Genomic DNA, 15606 nt, shown 5'->3' with positions numbered 1-15606 from the left:
TTTCTCACATCACACAGATATTCACCATGTTTTCCAATATCAATTCCTTACATGCCTATAATAGGGTTTTATCATACTCTTGAGTGTTTTTCTTTTCAATCACATGTTCTTGGATGACATAAACTCTTGAATGATATGATATGATCATTGCCACCAAAGTATAGAAGTCCGGTTTCACCAAGCAGGTTTTTTTTAAAAATTTTTTTTTTTAGAATGATCATCAAGCAGGTTGGGTGTCTAACATCTTCCCAATCATGTAACCTAGACTCCGAACTTAGGTCAAGGACTAGTAGATTACGTTTTTCCATGTAATTTTCTATTTCTAGAATGTAACTAGAAAACAAAGCTCTATACTTTTGTTTTGGATTGTATCTAGGATCAAAACCATTTAACTTTCTAGTTATTTTCAAAATATGTACATTCAATTAAAATTCATCAATAAAGATGCACTTTTCAATTATTTTGGTTTTTTTATTTTTCCAATTAAATAAGTGGCAACTCCATTGTAAAATTTTTAACCTAGGAGGGATGATAAAATCAGCAGAACCTTTACTCTTGAGAGGCACTAGCAAAACTCCACCCATTCACATGGGTTATGCTGATCCTTAATTTGAAAGGTTGGGCTGGGGGTGTGGTCTCTCACAATATCAAGTTGGGGAAATCAAACAAAGTTATGAAAATTAGTGCAAACATCCAACTTTGGAGGCTAATAATTTTTAGCACGGTACTACAAATGACTTGAGGTCAAAACCTATGGAAAGTATGCTATGAGATCTTTCCATGGACACCAAGATCATTCAAATCAGAGTTCGGGAAGGCCTTCAAATCAGTGTGCAATTTTAGTACCTGAGATTGATCAAAACTGGAACTGAAGCTGGAATAAAAATGGGATTTTTGTACATGCACAGCTTGAAGCTAGCTCATGGACCAACTTGCATAGCTTCAAGCTGTCCATATTGTGCAAGGCCTTTTATTTAAAAGCTCTAGCTCCCTTCTGTTCCAGCGGAGCTCCTTCACATAGAAAAAAACGTTATGCCTTCTCCTATGCCTCTGGACAGCCCTCCAACCTCTTAGAAAAAAATTTCTCCTCCATTTTCATCAAAATCAAGCTTTTGGGAGGGTCTAATCTCTAAATTCTTTTAGTTTTCCATCATTTCCATGCTTGTTTTCTTTGTTTTTAGCTTGAATGATGGTGTTTGCATGTTGTTTGTTTGAAAGCTCTTCCTTTTATATAAAGCATGAGTTTCTAAGCATTCTTGGTTATTATCTATCCTTCGTTTGCTTTGGTTTTCTTTGTTTAACACGTTAGATGATTAAATAACGATACACTTTTTTTTATCAATAATCTTGAAAGTTTCATCTTTTATGGATTTTGATGTAAAGTTTTGGTTTTTAGATATGGTAGCTTAATATCTATACATCTATGGTATTTATTTGTCTGTTCTATCTTATGTTCATCCATGTTTATCATGTGAAATATTTGAATCTATGTTTGTGAGCCTATATGTGATGATGCCATAGTTGTTCCATGAACAAAGTTTGAAGCTTTGTAAAAAAAAAGCCTCTTGAGCTTGAAAGCTTCAATTTTTTTGCTTATAAAAGTTCATTTATTTGTTTAAAAGCAATTAGCTTTGCATCAAGGTTACATTTTTATATCTATAAGCTTTAATCTTTGTTAAAGTTAGAGCTTTTCTGTTTAAAATGTCACACTGGTTGAAAAGTTTCAAGCTTTTTTCACAAAATGATGAGTATGGCATGTTGACATGAAAAACTTGCATTTTGTTCTGAAGCTTTCTTTTTTATTATATCCTATCAACTCTTATATAAGTTTGCATTTTGGCCTAAAGTTGGTTCCTTTGATATTTAAATTCATGTTTACCTTATCAAAGTTTGAACCTTAATCTTTAGTTTACATTTCCTTATATAAATCTGACGAATATCAACATAAAGGTTGTCTAGATGAAAGACGACCTTAGCCATGTTTGTGACAAGAGCTGGGAAAAAGATTCCGTCAACATGTGTCACCTTCATGGACGAAGCAGACCACCACTCATTAAAGTACGGATAAATGCCCACAGGACAGCTATGAACCAATAATTGTGCCGGAACAGTTACCAGTGTAATGATTGTCCAACGGCTATCCGTTACACCATTAAAGAAATCATTAGTGTCAATCAATGCTGCGTTACTCTCAGGAGAAAAATGTCTGGAAGCAGCATTAATAGACATAATTACGCCCATCCATAGCAAGCTATAAAAGGGAAAGAAGAACTCAGGTAAAAGGCATGTTAGAATTCCAAATATTGACTTGCAACATATTTCCTTTAGAACTGAATTTTGCTAACTTAAGCATCGGAGTATTTTCAATCGGCCCCACGCCAAGGAGACTTCCATTGCTTTTTTTTCTTAACAACAGGTAACGGAGATCGTCCATTGGCCTTGATGAGGAGCATACTGACGAGGTCAATTTTCAGTTTCATCAAAATCCATCTATGCATGTTAGTTTTAATGTTAACATTCAAAGTGTAACCTTTTGAGACAAAGTTTCAATCTGGGTACCCAAAGGTTGCATCTTTACATCAAACTTCGCTTTTTGTTTATTTATGTTGTCATGTTTAAGGTTTCCTTTTGAATAATGCTTGCATCATGTGCTTTAAAGTTATATCCTTTTTGCTTGCTCATCGTAGGATTAGATCTTTTGATATCTTGACGATGCTGGTATTTTTATGATGTTGGTTTAATGATGTATGATATGCTTTGTTTTAAAATTGGGTTTTCACCAATAAAATTTCTCAAGCTTTTCAAAATAATATGCATGGAATTTTTAATCTTTTCCCTTTTTAGGGACTCATGGGATTTTTATCCTCTCCCTTCTATGGAACTTTCCAAAAATTTTACCAAGTTTATATATAATATATAGGGCAAACTACGTATTTGGTTCCTATTTTTTATACTACAATTCAATTTGGTCCATAACCTTTCAATTGTATGTCAATTTGGTCCCTAACGTTTCAGTGTTGTGTCAATTTAGTTTTTGTCATTATCTCTTGGATGGAAATTGCTGACGTCGCGAATAGACAAAATAAAAAATTAGTTTCCATTGATGTGGCAATGAATCACTCTTTTTTTTATTTTGGCTATTTGTCAAGTTAGCAATTTCCGTTGATAATATTTCATAACAATATAACATGTACACAGTTTGTTTTCATAGAGATGTGATGCTACATTTACTTAATGCAGATAGTGTTACACCACAATTTCATATGAATAAGCAACAGACCTCCAAGAACTTCTCTGACCTTTCCTACCCAAAAATTGACCCAAATGTACGTAATTGATGATCTATACATTAGAAAGATTGCTCAAATGGTAATGGTAACTACATTTTACTAATATGATAACAAATTTTTTGATAAAATTCTACTGTTGTTTTTATTCTAAAATTTTTGTTTGTATTATTCATGATTTAAATTTAATAAATGATGTATATAATTCTTCCGATAGTACTTACATGACCCTACTACCTAAAAAGTTCACTATCTACATTGGTCATGGTCAGTATTTCAAATCGTTAGCTTCTTTCTCCTTTGGGTTTTGTCTATACTACTATTTAAGAGATTTCCCCTATTTGGATTCCTCATTTTTTATGACTAAAATACCCTCATCATACCCACTTACAAGTTTTCAACTAACGGGGATAAATATGTAAATTAAAATTTTTACACTTTAAGACCTACAAACTCACATACACTTTGCAGTTTCTATCTCACTTTCTATCTCTCATTCTTCTTCAGATTGAAGACATTTAGTTTAGCTCTACATCCTCCTTTCTTTTTCTTTAGATTAAAGACATTTACTGTCAGAGATTCCAACAAATTTTCAGGTTCTATCTTTTGCAAGTTCCTCTTTGTTTTCTTTTTCTTTTGTTTATGATTGACTTTCTTTAAGTTCTACTTTTTTTTTTTTTTTTTATGTGTATCACGTTAACTCTTTTTTTTTTTTTTAAATATAATTTTAAAATGAATGGTTCCTTCATATACTCTACCACTGTACTTCTTAATGAATTGTCATTTCATATTGTAGGTATTGTGATCCAAATACAGGGCTACTTTATGCTACAAAAGAAGCATTCAAAATCATATGTGAATAGTTATACAATATGGCTTCCCTTACCTCCTTTAGTAGCCTTTGTTTACATTTTATTTAAAAATTTGAAATTGAAATAAAAATAGTTACCACAATACTCCCTGATTAATGATCAAAATATAAATGATCAATCACTATTTCATTCTTCTTCCTCACTTTTTTTTTCCTTCTTCATATTTATTTTTCTTTTTAAGGAAGTTTTTTTTTTTTTACCATCATTGTATATTTAGGAAAAAATATTTTCTTTCGCTCATTCAGCCTTTCTCACAATAAACTCTCTCACTTCTTCTCCTCCCTTTGTTTTTTCTCTCTTCTCACACTCTCACTATCATTCCCTCTGGCCTCTTCTCTTCCCACAGATTCTCTCTCTATCTACCTCTCTTCTCTTTTTTCTCCCTATTTCTTCTCCCCTCTACAACACCGTTCTTTAATAAGTTTTTTTTTTCTTTTTTTCTTTTTTCTCCTCACAGATTGGTCAACGATTCTATAACAATTTTTGGTATATTTATCAAACTATTTGCACAGGATTAGTTTGCTAGTAAAATTATTTGCCCTATATGGCATTTTGAACTTTTTAAAATGGAACTTAAGATTATAATGGTTATTTTGAATTATGACAAGTATGGTTTATATATATATATATATATGATGTACGTTACCGTTCATATACATGAGCAATATGAGTATTTGAGATCATGAAAATTAGATAGGTAATTTTGATTATATCCATTGTCAAAATTTTAGTTTGAAACCAAATTCATTCTTGGTTTATTATTATTTATTTATTTATATTGATTACATTAGGTAAATTTACACAATACACATATCATACATGTTTTAAAAACCGTGGATACCAAATACCATAAAACATTTTCAAGCCCATTTTCAAAGTTGTTTCCAAACATCAAAAACTAAGATAATTTTCTAAAAAATTAATCATTTTTCAAAAAACATTAATAAAGAAAGCGTTAGTTCTTATCTAGAGGTACCACTAACATCTCTTTTTATTTACAAATGAGCACTCTAACCGTTTGTAAAATTTTCAGTAATAAAGTTTGTATTTCTAATATTTTCTTTTCTTATTACCTCTCACTCTCAATTTTTTGTTAGTTCTTATCTAAACGTACCGCTGACATCCTTTTCCATTTACAAATAAGTACTCGGGTCGTGTGTAAAATTTTCTGTAATAGAGTCTGTATTCCTAATATTTTTCTTATTATCTCTCACTCCTAAAACCCCTATTTATCTTCCTCCCCCAAGCCAATTGCTGCTGTTTCAGTCAGTGAGTGAGTCCCAGAGATTAGAGATTAGAGAAAGAGAAATGGGGGGTCCTGAAGAAGAGGAAGAAGCACTGCGTCTGAAAGGCATAGCAGAGACGAAATACAAGAAGTCGAACCTGAAGTCCGCCCTCAAGTACGCGAAGCGAGCCCTTCGGCTAGCCCCCAACCTGGATGGGCTCTCGGAGATGGTCACATCCTTCAAGATCCTTCGCTCCCCTGATTCTGATTGGTACACCATCCTCCAGGTAGAACCCTTTGCTCACATTAACACCATTAAAAAACAGTACAAAAAACTCGCCTTGCTTCTTCACCCTGACAAGAACCCTTATGCCGGCTCCGAAGAGGCCTTTAAGCTCGTCGGCGACGCCTTTCGGTTCTTGTCCGATAAGATTCGTAGGAAAGAGTATGATATGAAGCTTAGGATTAGGATTCAGGATGACAATGTCAATGCTGCTCCTGCTGTGGACACTTTCTGGACCGCTTGTTCCACGTGCCGTTTGTTGCACAAGTTTGAGAAAAAGTATTTGGGTCATAGTTTGGTGTGTCCTAGTTGTAGGAAGAGCTTTCTGGCTGTGCAGGTTGAGACCAATGATGGGGATGATGCTGTGGAGGAAACTAGGGTTCGGAGTGAGAGGTTGAGGAAGAGAAATTTGGGTCTTGTCAGGAGTTTTGAGCAGTTGGGTTCTAATCGGAAAATGGGTAGTGGTGAGAATTTGACAAGTGCCTGTGGTGTGAAGGGAAAAAGGGGTAGTGGTGTGAAATTGGGAAGTGTGAATGTTAAGGGGAGATTGCACGGTGGTGGCGGAGTGACAAGTGGGGAATTGGAAAGGGAAGAGGATGAGGATGAGGATGGTGATGGTGATGATAGAGGTATATGGAGTGGTGGGAGATTGAGGAATTCGGGTTTGAAGAGAATGAGGACTGTTGGGGATGTGTTAGAGAGGTCAATGCCGAAGAGGGCGAAAACTGGGGAGGAAATGATGACATTGGCGGAGATGCAGTTGGAAGCAAAGCAAAAGGCGCATCAACAGAGGATGAAATTGAAGACAAAGGAAAAGGAGAAGAATGAAAGAGAAAAGAGGAAGGAGAAGGAGAGGCATGGAGATTTGAAGAAGAGTAGGGATTCTAAAAGTGGGGATTTAGAAATTGAGAGGCACAGGAAGAAGGGCATGGGCTTGGAAATTGATAGGCGCAAGGATTCTAGAAGTGGGGATTTGGAGATTATGTCAGTGGAGGATTCAGACTATTATGATTTTGATAAGGATAGAGTAGAGAAAAGTTTTAAGAGAGGGCAAGTGTGGGCTCTCTATGATGATGATGATGGAATGCCAAGGCATTATGGTTTGATAGATGAAGTTGTTTCGGTCAATCCTTTTGAGGTGAAGATGAGTTGGTTGGATTTTCAAAGTAATGGGGATGAGGGGCTTATAATTTGGGAGAAAATGGGATTTCATATTTCTTGTGGAAGATTTAAGGTTGCTAGGAAGACTTCCATTAACTCAGTGAATGTCTTTTCACATATTGTGGATTGTGAACGAGCAGCAAGGGAGGTTTATAGAATTTATCCGAGGAAGGGCTCAGTGTGGGCACTTTATAACGATGCTGCTGTTGATGCAGAAGGAAGAAACCTCTCTGCTAAAGATAAGCGGTGCTATGACATAGTTGTATTTTTGACTAGTTTCAGTGAGATTCATGGTTTAAGCATGGCATATCTTGAGAAGGTTGATGGGTTCAAGACGGTGTTTAAGAGAAGGGAGATTGGTTCTCATGCTATTAGATGTCTTGAAGGAGATGATGTTCGGTTGTTTTCACATCAGATTCCTGCAAGGAAGCTTTCTGAGAATGAGGCTCCAGAGCTTTTGAAAGATTGTTGGGAACTTGATCCTGCTTCACTTCCTTCAGATTTGCTTAGTATTGATTGGCGGAGGTAATTCTGGTAATGAGTGCTCTGTGTATAGCTTTTCATCAATTAGGGGTTGAAGTATGTTAATGTACAGCAAGCACCCTTATGAGCTAATGACCATTCTCAGTCACCCTTTGTGACCTCTGTAGCAAATGAGGGTACTTCACCTTAACATAATGCAGTCAGTTTATAACTACATTATCTTGTCTTTAATATCCTACATAAACAGAATCATGAGGTCAATGTGCTTCAGATAGTTTAAGTTCTCCACAAATTACAATCTTTGTTTATTAATTTTGATGTGTGGGGATGATCGGATGGGTTGTGTTCTTGAGTGCATATCAGGTAATGGGGCACTTGCACCTGCACTCTGCATTGCATATGCTTACTGTTAATGCTACTAGTTATTCATGCAATTCTGAACACTTCAAACTGTATAAGATTGTTAAAATTGGTGTAAAGAGGTCACTTCGAGCCCTAAATTCAGTCAATAGAAAAGCACACTAGCAAATTCTATTAATTGAGGAAGAAAACAAACATAAGTGAGAAAAATTGCGCAGAATTGTTTGATAGGCTTCTATAATTTAGTCTCGTGATCATCATAACAGTATTGTAAAATAAGTGGATGCTATTGTTTACATAATGTGAGGTAGAAACTGCATTTGTCAAAATCGCAACCATTCCTGTCCTATTTATTTATTTTAATAAGTATTTCTGACCTATTTATTATCGAGTCCTTCCAATTGTATACTAACAATCTTCAAATAAAGTGTTTTAACCCTGCAGATTGATTAAAATTAGGCTGTTTAATGATTTTGGACTAGTTGGTTATACCTTTTTTATTTTTGTTTTGTTTTGTTTTCCTGGGGGAGAGGAGGAGCAAGTTTCCCTATTCTAATAATTCTATGCTTTTGTCAATGGTCCTCAAGAAAAAGGACTACTAATTAGTTGTTGTATCTTATATATTGCATTTATAATTTCCTAATATTGAGTTCTCCTCAGTGATTGGTTCTGCACAACTTCATCTCTGATATGTCTAGTTGCTATGCTTGAAAAGCCTGTATTGAGTGTGAAATTTATATGCAACTTGTACATGACTGGGTTTACTAGTTGCATGGTGGCATTTTTCTAGTGTGTATTTTGGGGGGAAGGTTGGAGTTGTTATAAACCTGCTTGTGTTTAGATACTGCTTGCATAATCAACACTATAAGAATGACACTATGGATTGCCTGCTATTTATTTTGTACTCCCTTTAAAGTATTTTTTTTCCTTAGTTTATCATGTGATAAACATTTTTTTTTCAAAAATTTAATTGTGCATAATAACAGGTATGTGCTTGTTGAATTTTCATGCCACACGTGTGATGTAGGATAGAACTCATAGAAGCCAATTTTGATGTAGAATCTTTAGGAATATAGCACTAAATTAGGGTTCTTGATGAGATCTTGAAGATTCTTGATTAGGGTTGGTGTTTAAGGATGTAAGCCTAGTTAAGTAATAAAAAAAATTGGATAGTGATTAGTGAATGAGCTTCATAACATTTAGATGTTAAAAGTTAAAACCATGAATAGAACAAGAAACAAAGCAAGATAAACCCTAGAAATAACATCTAGTTTCCTACACAAAATCATTCTTAGATAGGAGAAGGCAATTACACTCTTAAGCTGCTGGCATTTTATTATAGTTAATCTCGCCATCTGTCTATTATTGAATACATTAAATACTCTTGTATAGGCTATTTGCGAGTACTACTTCTAGAAGGAATAGGATTGCTAAATAACCTTTATCTAGAAAGACTGAGACTCCTAATTATAAAGAGAAGTAATTAAGAACTTTTAAACCAAAATAGAAAAAGGACTCAAAACATAAAATAAGACTCATGTGACTCTAGTACAACCCATTCCAGAAAATATGCAGTGACCCAGTTTAGTGTGTTGAGGATCTATTGCTAGGTCAAAAATTTGGGACTTGGGCCTTGTCGTCATTGTTGTTTCTGTGTCTTTCTCTGTATTGTGGCAATAGTTTGGTATTAGAAAGTATGAAAGAAATCAAGACTTTTGAATATATTATTACAGAAACATCTTTTTTACAATATTTGTATTGCAATAATGAGAAATGCTTTTAATTAAAAAAAGAGAGGGGAAGAAAAAATAGACTTAGCATCAAACAAGAATGTCTATTTTGTTTTGATACCAATTGGAATATTAAAAAAAAAAAGTATTTCAAAATTTTGGGGCCAAGGTCTTTTCATTGTTGTTATTTATGTGTCTTTCCCTTTATTGTGGCTTTATAGAAGATCCAATGTAAAGGAATATTTTTAGAACTTCAGTGACCTTTTGTGTATGTTATTACAGAAAATTTTTCTTTTTATCATATCTGTATTGAAATGGTGAGAAATGTTCTTAATTTTTTTTTTTTTTAAAAAGAAAGAAAAGAAAAAGAAAAATAAAGAAAAGAATAGTCTTAGCATCAAACAAGAATATCTATTTTGTTTTTATACCAATTGGTGTAATACTTATAGAAAAAAAGTGTATTTTGAAATTTTGGGACTAAGGTCTTTCGTAGTGTCGTGGCTTTAGTGTGGTATTAGAAAGGATGGAAGATCCAATTAAAGGAAAGTTTTTAGAACTTAAAGGACTTTTGTATATATTTATTACAGAAACATTTTCTTTTATTATATCTGTTAATGATGAGAAATGTTCTTAATTTAAAAATAAAAATAAGGGAAGAAGAAGAAAAAGGAAAAGAAAAGAAGAGTCTTTAGCATCAAACAAGAAGTCAAGAATATCTATTTTGTTTTGATGCAAACTCATTCGTTATTTTGATACTCTATTCTTATTATGGTCATTCTGGATCTTCTTCCAACAGGGTTCATTAAAACCTGTTTCATGGTAATAGCTCTTTGAGGGATCTAAGAGATTTCAATGGTAATAGCTTTCCATGGAAGAGTATTTGGTGCACAAAGACTCCAAAGATAGTTGCTCTTTATCTAGACAGAAACATAGGGAAATTTTTTGACAGGTGAACCCTTGTTAAAAGAGGAGTTGTTTTGGTAGATTGGTGTTGCATGTGGAAATAAAGTAGTGCAGCAATGGAACATTTGTTATAATTGTGTAGTAGCCTGAGACTTGTAGCCTTGTCATTTGTTCTTACTATATGTTTGGGGTACGTTGGATGATGCCTAAGAAGGTTGTGTGTGCATCCTCTACTGTTAAACATCATAGGTATTTTGTTTGGATTATAGCCCCGTTATTCTAGCGTGGGCAATATGGAGCGAGAGGATCAATCATACATTTAACGTTGTGCGGTAATCAGTTATGGTGTTGGGAGTCCTTGGTTGTGAGATCCTTGTTTGAATGCTCTTGCACTCTTGGTCCTTTGGTCTTAATGATATTTGTTTGTTTGTAAATTTTATTGATTCTCTTTCTTTTCAATATGTAATTCTCATTATCATGTAATTCTTTAGGAGAACTTTTGTTATACAACTATGCACCTTGTGTGTGTGTGTGTGTGTATATATTGTGGGGGTCAAAAACTAACTAACAAAATGAACCGCTAATCAGAATTTGATCATCACAACTAATTTGTAATGAGTGGAAGATGTATAATCCACATTGGGAGGTTAGAACAAGAATAGAAATTAAATGATACGAACTTATTATTGATAAACAGCTTGGAATTAATCTTGCCAAGGATACATCCATCCAAAGGCAAATACAAGTGTTCCTCTAAACTCTTTCCTCTCTCTAAGTTTTTCTGCCCCTTTCTATGTGTGTTTCTCCTCTCTATTTATACCCCTAAGCCCTCTTATCATTAGTGGGCTGTCATAATGTGCATCAAGAGATACTTGTCCCATTAGGTGTTTCCTCCTCTTTTTTGATGATGAAAATGGGTTTTTGGGGTATAAAACACTGTTTAGACCAGTCATTTAGTAATAAATGCGATTGTGTCAAGTAAGAACATCTAATTAATGCGAAAGTGACTATTGCTTGTCTTAAAGAGTTATTTACCTAGAAACCTCAAACGGTCCTTATGGGGCTGTGTTTGTTGTCAGCTACTTCTTCGGCATCAACCTCCTAAAAGCTGTCTTTGTCCGAGAGTCATATATTATCTTGCATCAATTCAGGGATGCAAGCCACTTCTGTTGTCAGACCTTAGTTTATTTATTGGGCCTAAGATCACAGTATGGGTCCATTTCCTTGGACAGTTCTACTCTTTAATGAGTTTATGTTCTATAACCCGCGATGTGTGATTTGGGGACCACTCTCCTATATATTCTAAGTTATATTATACTACTCGATATTTTTTATTGGATATGAATGTTAACCAATCCACTATTAGATTATATTAAATATTATTGGATATGAATGTTAACAAATCCACTGTTAGATTATATTTTCTTCTTATACTCTAAATGCTTGCAAAATTTCAAGATAATATGAAATTAATAAATATGTCATTGATCAAATATTTCAATTTCAATTTTTTGTATATAATACTATGCATAAAAGATGAGATTCTAGATTGAATAGTAAATAACATCTGATTGTTATGAAACTTGGTATGCATGTCAAGAATATAGAGAACATATAATTAAACGGTAGGATTTTTGAAATATTAATCCAATAAAAATTTATTGTGAAAATGAATTTTTCTGTCCCTATATTTTCACCCTATTTCCATTTTGGTCCTTACTTTTTCATTTTTCAGTAGAACCTTCACTCTTGAGAAAAATAACACGACTCCACCCATTTGTTGGGTTGTGCCAAACAATTTGAAAGGTTGGACGGTCTCTAAACAAAAAACCCAAGGGCTCCTAAGCTAAAAAAAAATAAAATAATGTGTAGAACCAAAAATCATAGATTTAGAAATTCGATTACATGAGAGGAAAGTGTTATACATCCCACAACGCCTATTCAAAAAGATAGTACCTTGTTTCAAATTTAATTTTTAAATCTCACAATTTAAATAACAATTGAAATATTTAGCACTTGGTTTTAAAGAAAATATATTATGCGTGCAATGACATGAAACAAAGGTAAAATCTATTCTAGGATGACATATGAGAATGACATGGACAATCTATCCTAGAATGACATGAGGATGCATGACATATACATAATCTACCATAAGGTGACCTTTTGTGTATGTATGGACATGTGAACAATTTATTTTAGAAAGTGGGATAAAAAAATATAGCTAAACATGTGATCGCAAAACATTTATTAGGAAAGAGGGCATCAATTAATTTTTACTTCTTCTAAAGAGAGAGAAAAAAAAAAGTCATGTTTCTTCTTTATCTTGCAATTTTTACTTTTTATTTTTTTTATTTTTTTTAAGACAAGTAACATTAACTTTATTTTTTTAAAAAGAAAAGTCACAATACGATCCCAAGTTTTTTGGCACAAACTTTTTAAGTGGTAAGTTATGGACTTATAATTATTATTTAGAATAATATTATTTTCATATTGAGTCATGTTAGACTATTTGTAAAAAAATAAAAAAATAAAAAACAAACAAACAAAAACAAAAGGTGAACTTTTGCATTCTAGACTTTTTTTTTTTTTTTTTGGGTAAACAAAAAATGAGTAAAGGGGGCGACTAGTGTGGCTTTCCTACCTGGACGTGACCATAGTAGCACCTTACTGGTCCCAGGTGAGAACCCATAATCCCCGTTTGTGAGAAACTCACTTATTATTCTTTGGATCATTTTGCATTCTAGATTTATTGTTTTAAAATTCCAAAGTTAAATTTGATAATAATATCTAACTCATAAATTTGATAATAAGATTTGAAAATTTTAAATTTTGAATATGATATTGATGGTTTGTTTTAGATTATATAACTTATTATTTTGTTTATTTGGATGAATGCAACTTTTAAAAAAAAAAAGTTTTAAGTGCAAATATACTTTACACAATGAATTTCCCTTTCTTGTTATCCAATGGGTCTAATGACAATGATTTATTGTTTGGGGGTAAATTACGCAAACTTTCCTTGAGATTTGAGAGGATAACACTCTACCTAATCTTAAGGGAAGTAACACTCCCCTTCATTGAGATATGAAGAAATCATCACATTATTCATTTTGGTAATACAATAATAAGAATATTAAAAAATTTGAGATTGTCCCCTCGACGAAACCCTAATCATTGGTTAGTGAAAGGGTTTTATTTTTGGGTGTATGTTATTGTCACCAAACAGTGGTTAGGGTTTGGCTGAGAAATTTTGTTCAAAATTTGAAATATTTTGTTACTGTTATCAAAGGAGTGATTAATATGTTGATTTCTTTAAGCTCAAAGGATGAGAGTGGACTATGGAGTATTATTCCCCTCAAATCTCAAGGGAACTTTGCGTAATTTATCATTTTATTTTTTTGGATAATTACAGATTACCTACATGTAGTATGACCTAATTCCACTTTGTCTACTTGTGGTTCAAAAGTTGGCACTTTACCTAACTAAGTTAAGTTCCGTTAAACTTTACCTCAATCACTTTCTAGAGCTCAATATCCAATGAGCTAGATATTAAGCTCACCACAAGTGCGTTGATGATACTCCCATTTTTTTAGGGCAAGGATTTGTTGTAGCAATTCTTGCATAATGATGATGTGTCAAGCTATTAAATAGACACATGTTCATAAATTTTTCTTTAATGCCTTGTTTAGGAGGAGGGAATGGAATGAAATGAAAATGAATGAAAATAATAATTTTAGAATATTCTTCCCTTCCCTTATTTTAGAGTTTTAATGAAGGGAATGGAAATCACATTCCTTTGTTTGAGAGTTTAAGTGAGAGGGAATGAAATGAGTAGGAGGGAACACTCATTCCTCTCTATTCCCTTAAAACCTCAAATTTTCATTCGCCTCCCCCGAAATTGGGAGGAATGAGAGAGAATGAAATTAGATTTAATGATTTTTTTACTAAAACTTCCAAAATACCTCTATATATTTAACCATTTATTTTAAAATAGGGGTCTAATAGTAATATTGTTATAAAATGATTCCATTCCATTCCCTCCATGTTGCTTCCAAACAAGATTACTTACATTCTATTCATTTTCATTCCTTTCCATTCTTTTATTTTAAAACATCCAATCAAAATTACTTAATTCCATTCCATTCCTTTCCCTTGCTTAAATACATTCAATTCCATTCATTTTTATTCCCTTATGATCATTTCATTTCATTCCCTTATGAACTTCCAAACGGAGCCTAAGTGCTTCAAGATTTGTGTAATGTGACAAGTTATTTAAGTGAATTTCACTTTTACTTTATTAAATTTGATATCTACCGTTGATTTCTTTAAAACAAAATGAATACAATGATTTATGCAGGAATTGTTGCAACCAAATTCTTGCCTTTTTTTTAATGAATAAAAAGGGAGCTCATGCATATGGTCGCTACCTTTGCTTAAATACTACTATGAATGTACAAATAATAGTGAAACTTGTTATTATTCAAACTCACAATTTCCTATACTTGAACCAATGGATTCAACAATGAAACTTAGGGGCTGCTTGGATTTTCAGTTTCCATTACCAATAACTCTGTTTCCATCACCTATAACTCAAAATTATTGGGTCCCACGGTTGAGTAGTGTGTTTGGACATGTTTTCAGTTTTTGTTTCCATTACTCAATTTTCTGATTTTTGTGTGATAAGTTAGGGAAACTGAAAACACATTTTAGGTGTTTTCAAGTTATTAAAACTCAGTTTTCATGGCATTTTCGTAATTAAACACACATGCATGAGACCCACTATCTTGTCAAGTCACTTTCCTTCTCTCTCCCACTGGCCACTCTCCTCTTTTCTTTTTTCTTTCTTCTCCACTTTTCTTTCTTTTTGTCTCTCTTGTTTCTTTGTTCTTTGTTGCTCCATTTTTTTTTTTCATCACAAAATATTTTTGGTCTTCACTGCACTCCACGATCGAGTAAGGATGTCTCAAACCCATTAAAAAAAAAAAAAAAAAAAATCAAGAAACAAACTTTTCAAGCTTCAAGCTCCACCCTCTTCATTTTTTTTTTCTTTCTTTTTATTTGCTCAATTTTCTCTTTTTTCTTTGAGTTGAAAGTTCCTTCCTTTGTAATGGTTTGTGGATTTGGGGATTTGGTTGATTTAGGTTTGAGGGTTTGATAAATGGAATTTGGATTTGAATTTGGTGTTTCAAAATACAAACATGAATGGGTTTCAAAATACTCATTACTTGTTTAGATTTTATTTATATTTTTCTTTTATTTGTCCTGCTTTTGTATTTAGAACACTGTGGTGTTGTGTGTT

The 15606-nt window shown here is 33.1% G+C and overlaps 1 protein-coding gene across 1 annotated transcript; it reads left to right on the top strand.

The window, feature by feature from the left end:
- The first annotated feature begins 5322 nt into the window (after positions 1–5322).
- Positions 5323–7530, top strand: LOC115970003. Its single transcript, XM_031089652.1, has one exon. It carries the CDS (start codon positions 5468–5470, stop codon positions 7355–7357), a length of 1890 nt encoding a protein of 629 aa, XP_030945512.1. The 5' UTR covers positions 5323–5467; the 3' UTR covers positions 7358–7530.
- The last annotated feature ends 8076 nt before the right edge of the window (positions 7531–15606 follow it).

Source organism: Quercus lobata, chromosome 12, assembly GCF_001633185.2.
Source record: "Quercus lobata isolate SW786 chromosome 12, ValleyOak3.0 Primary Assembly, whole genome shotgun sequence".
NCBI classification, from domain to species: domain Eukaryota; kingdom Viridiplantae; phylum Streptophyta; class Magnoliopsida; order Fagales; family Fagaceae; genus Quercus; species Quercus lobata.
Note: the sequence above shows the minus strand (reverse complement) of the source record. Positions and strands in the feature narration are given on the sequence as shown.

Excerpts from the sequence above, each read along its gene's own strand:
- LOC115970003 (XM_031089652.1), top strand. The coding sequence starts at position 5,468 with ATGGGGGGTCCTGAAGAAGAGGAAGAAGCACTGCGTCTGAAAGGCATA.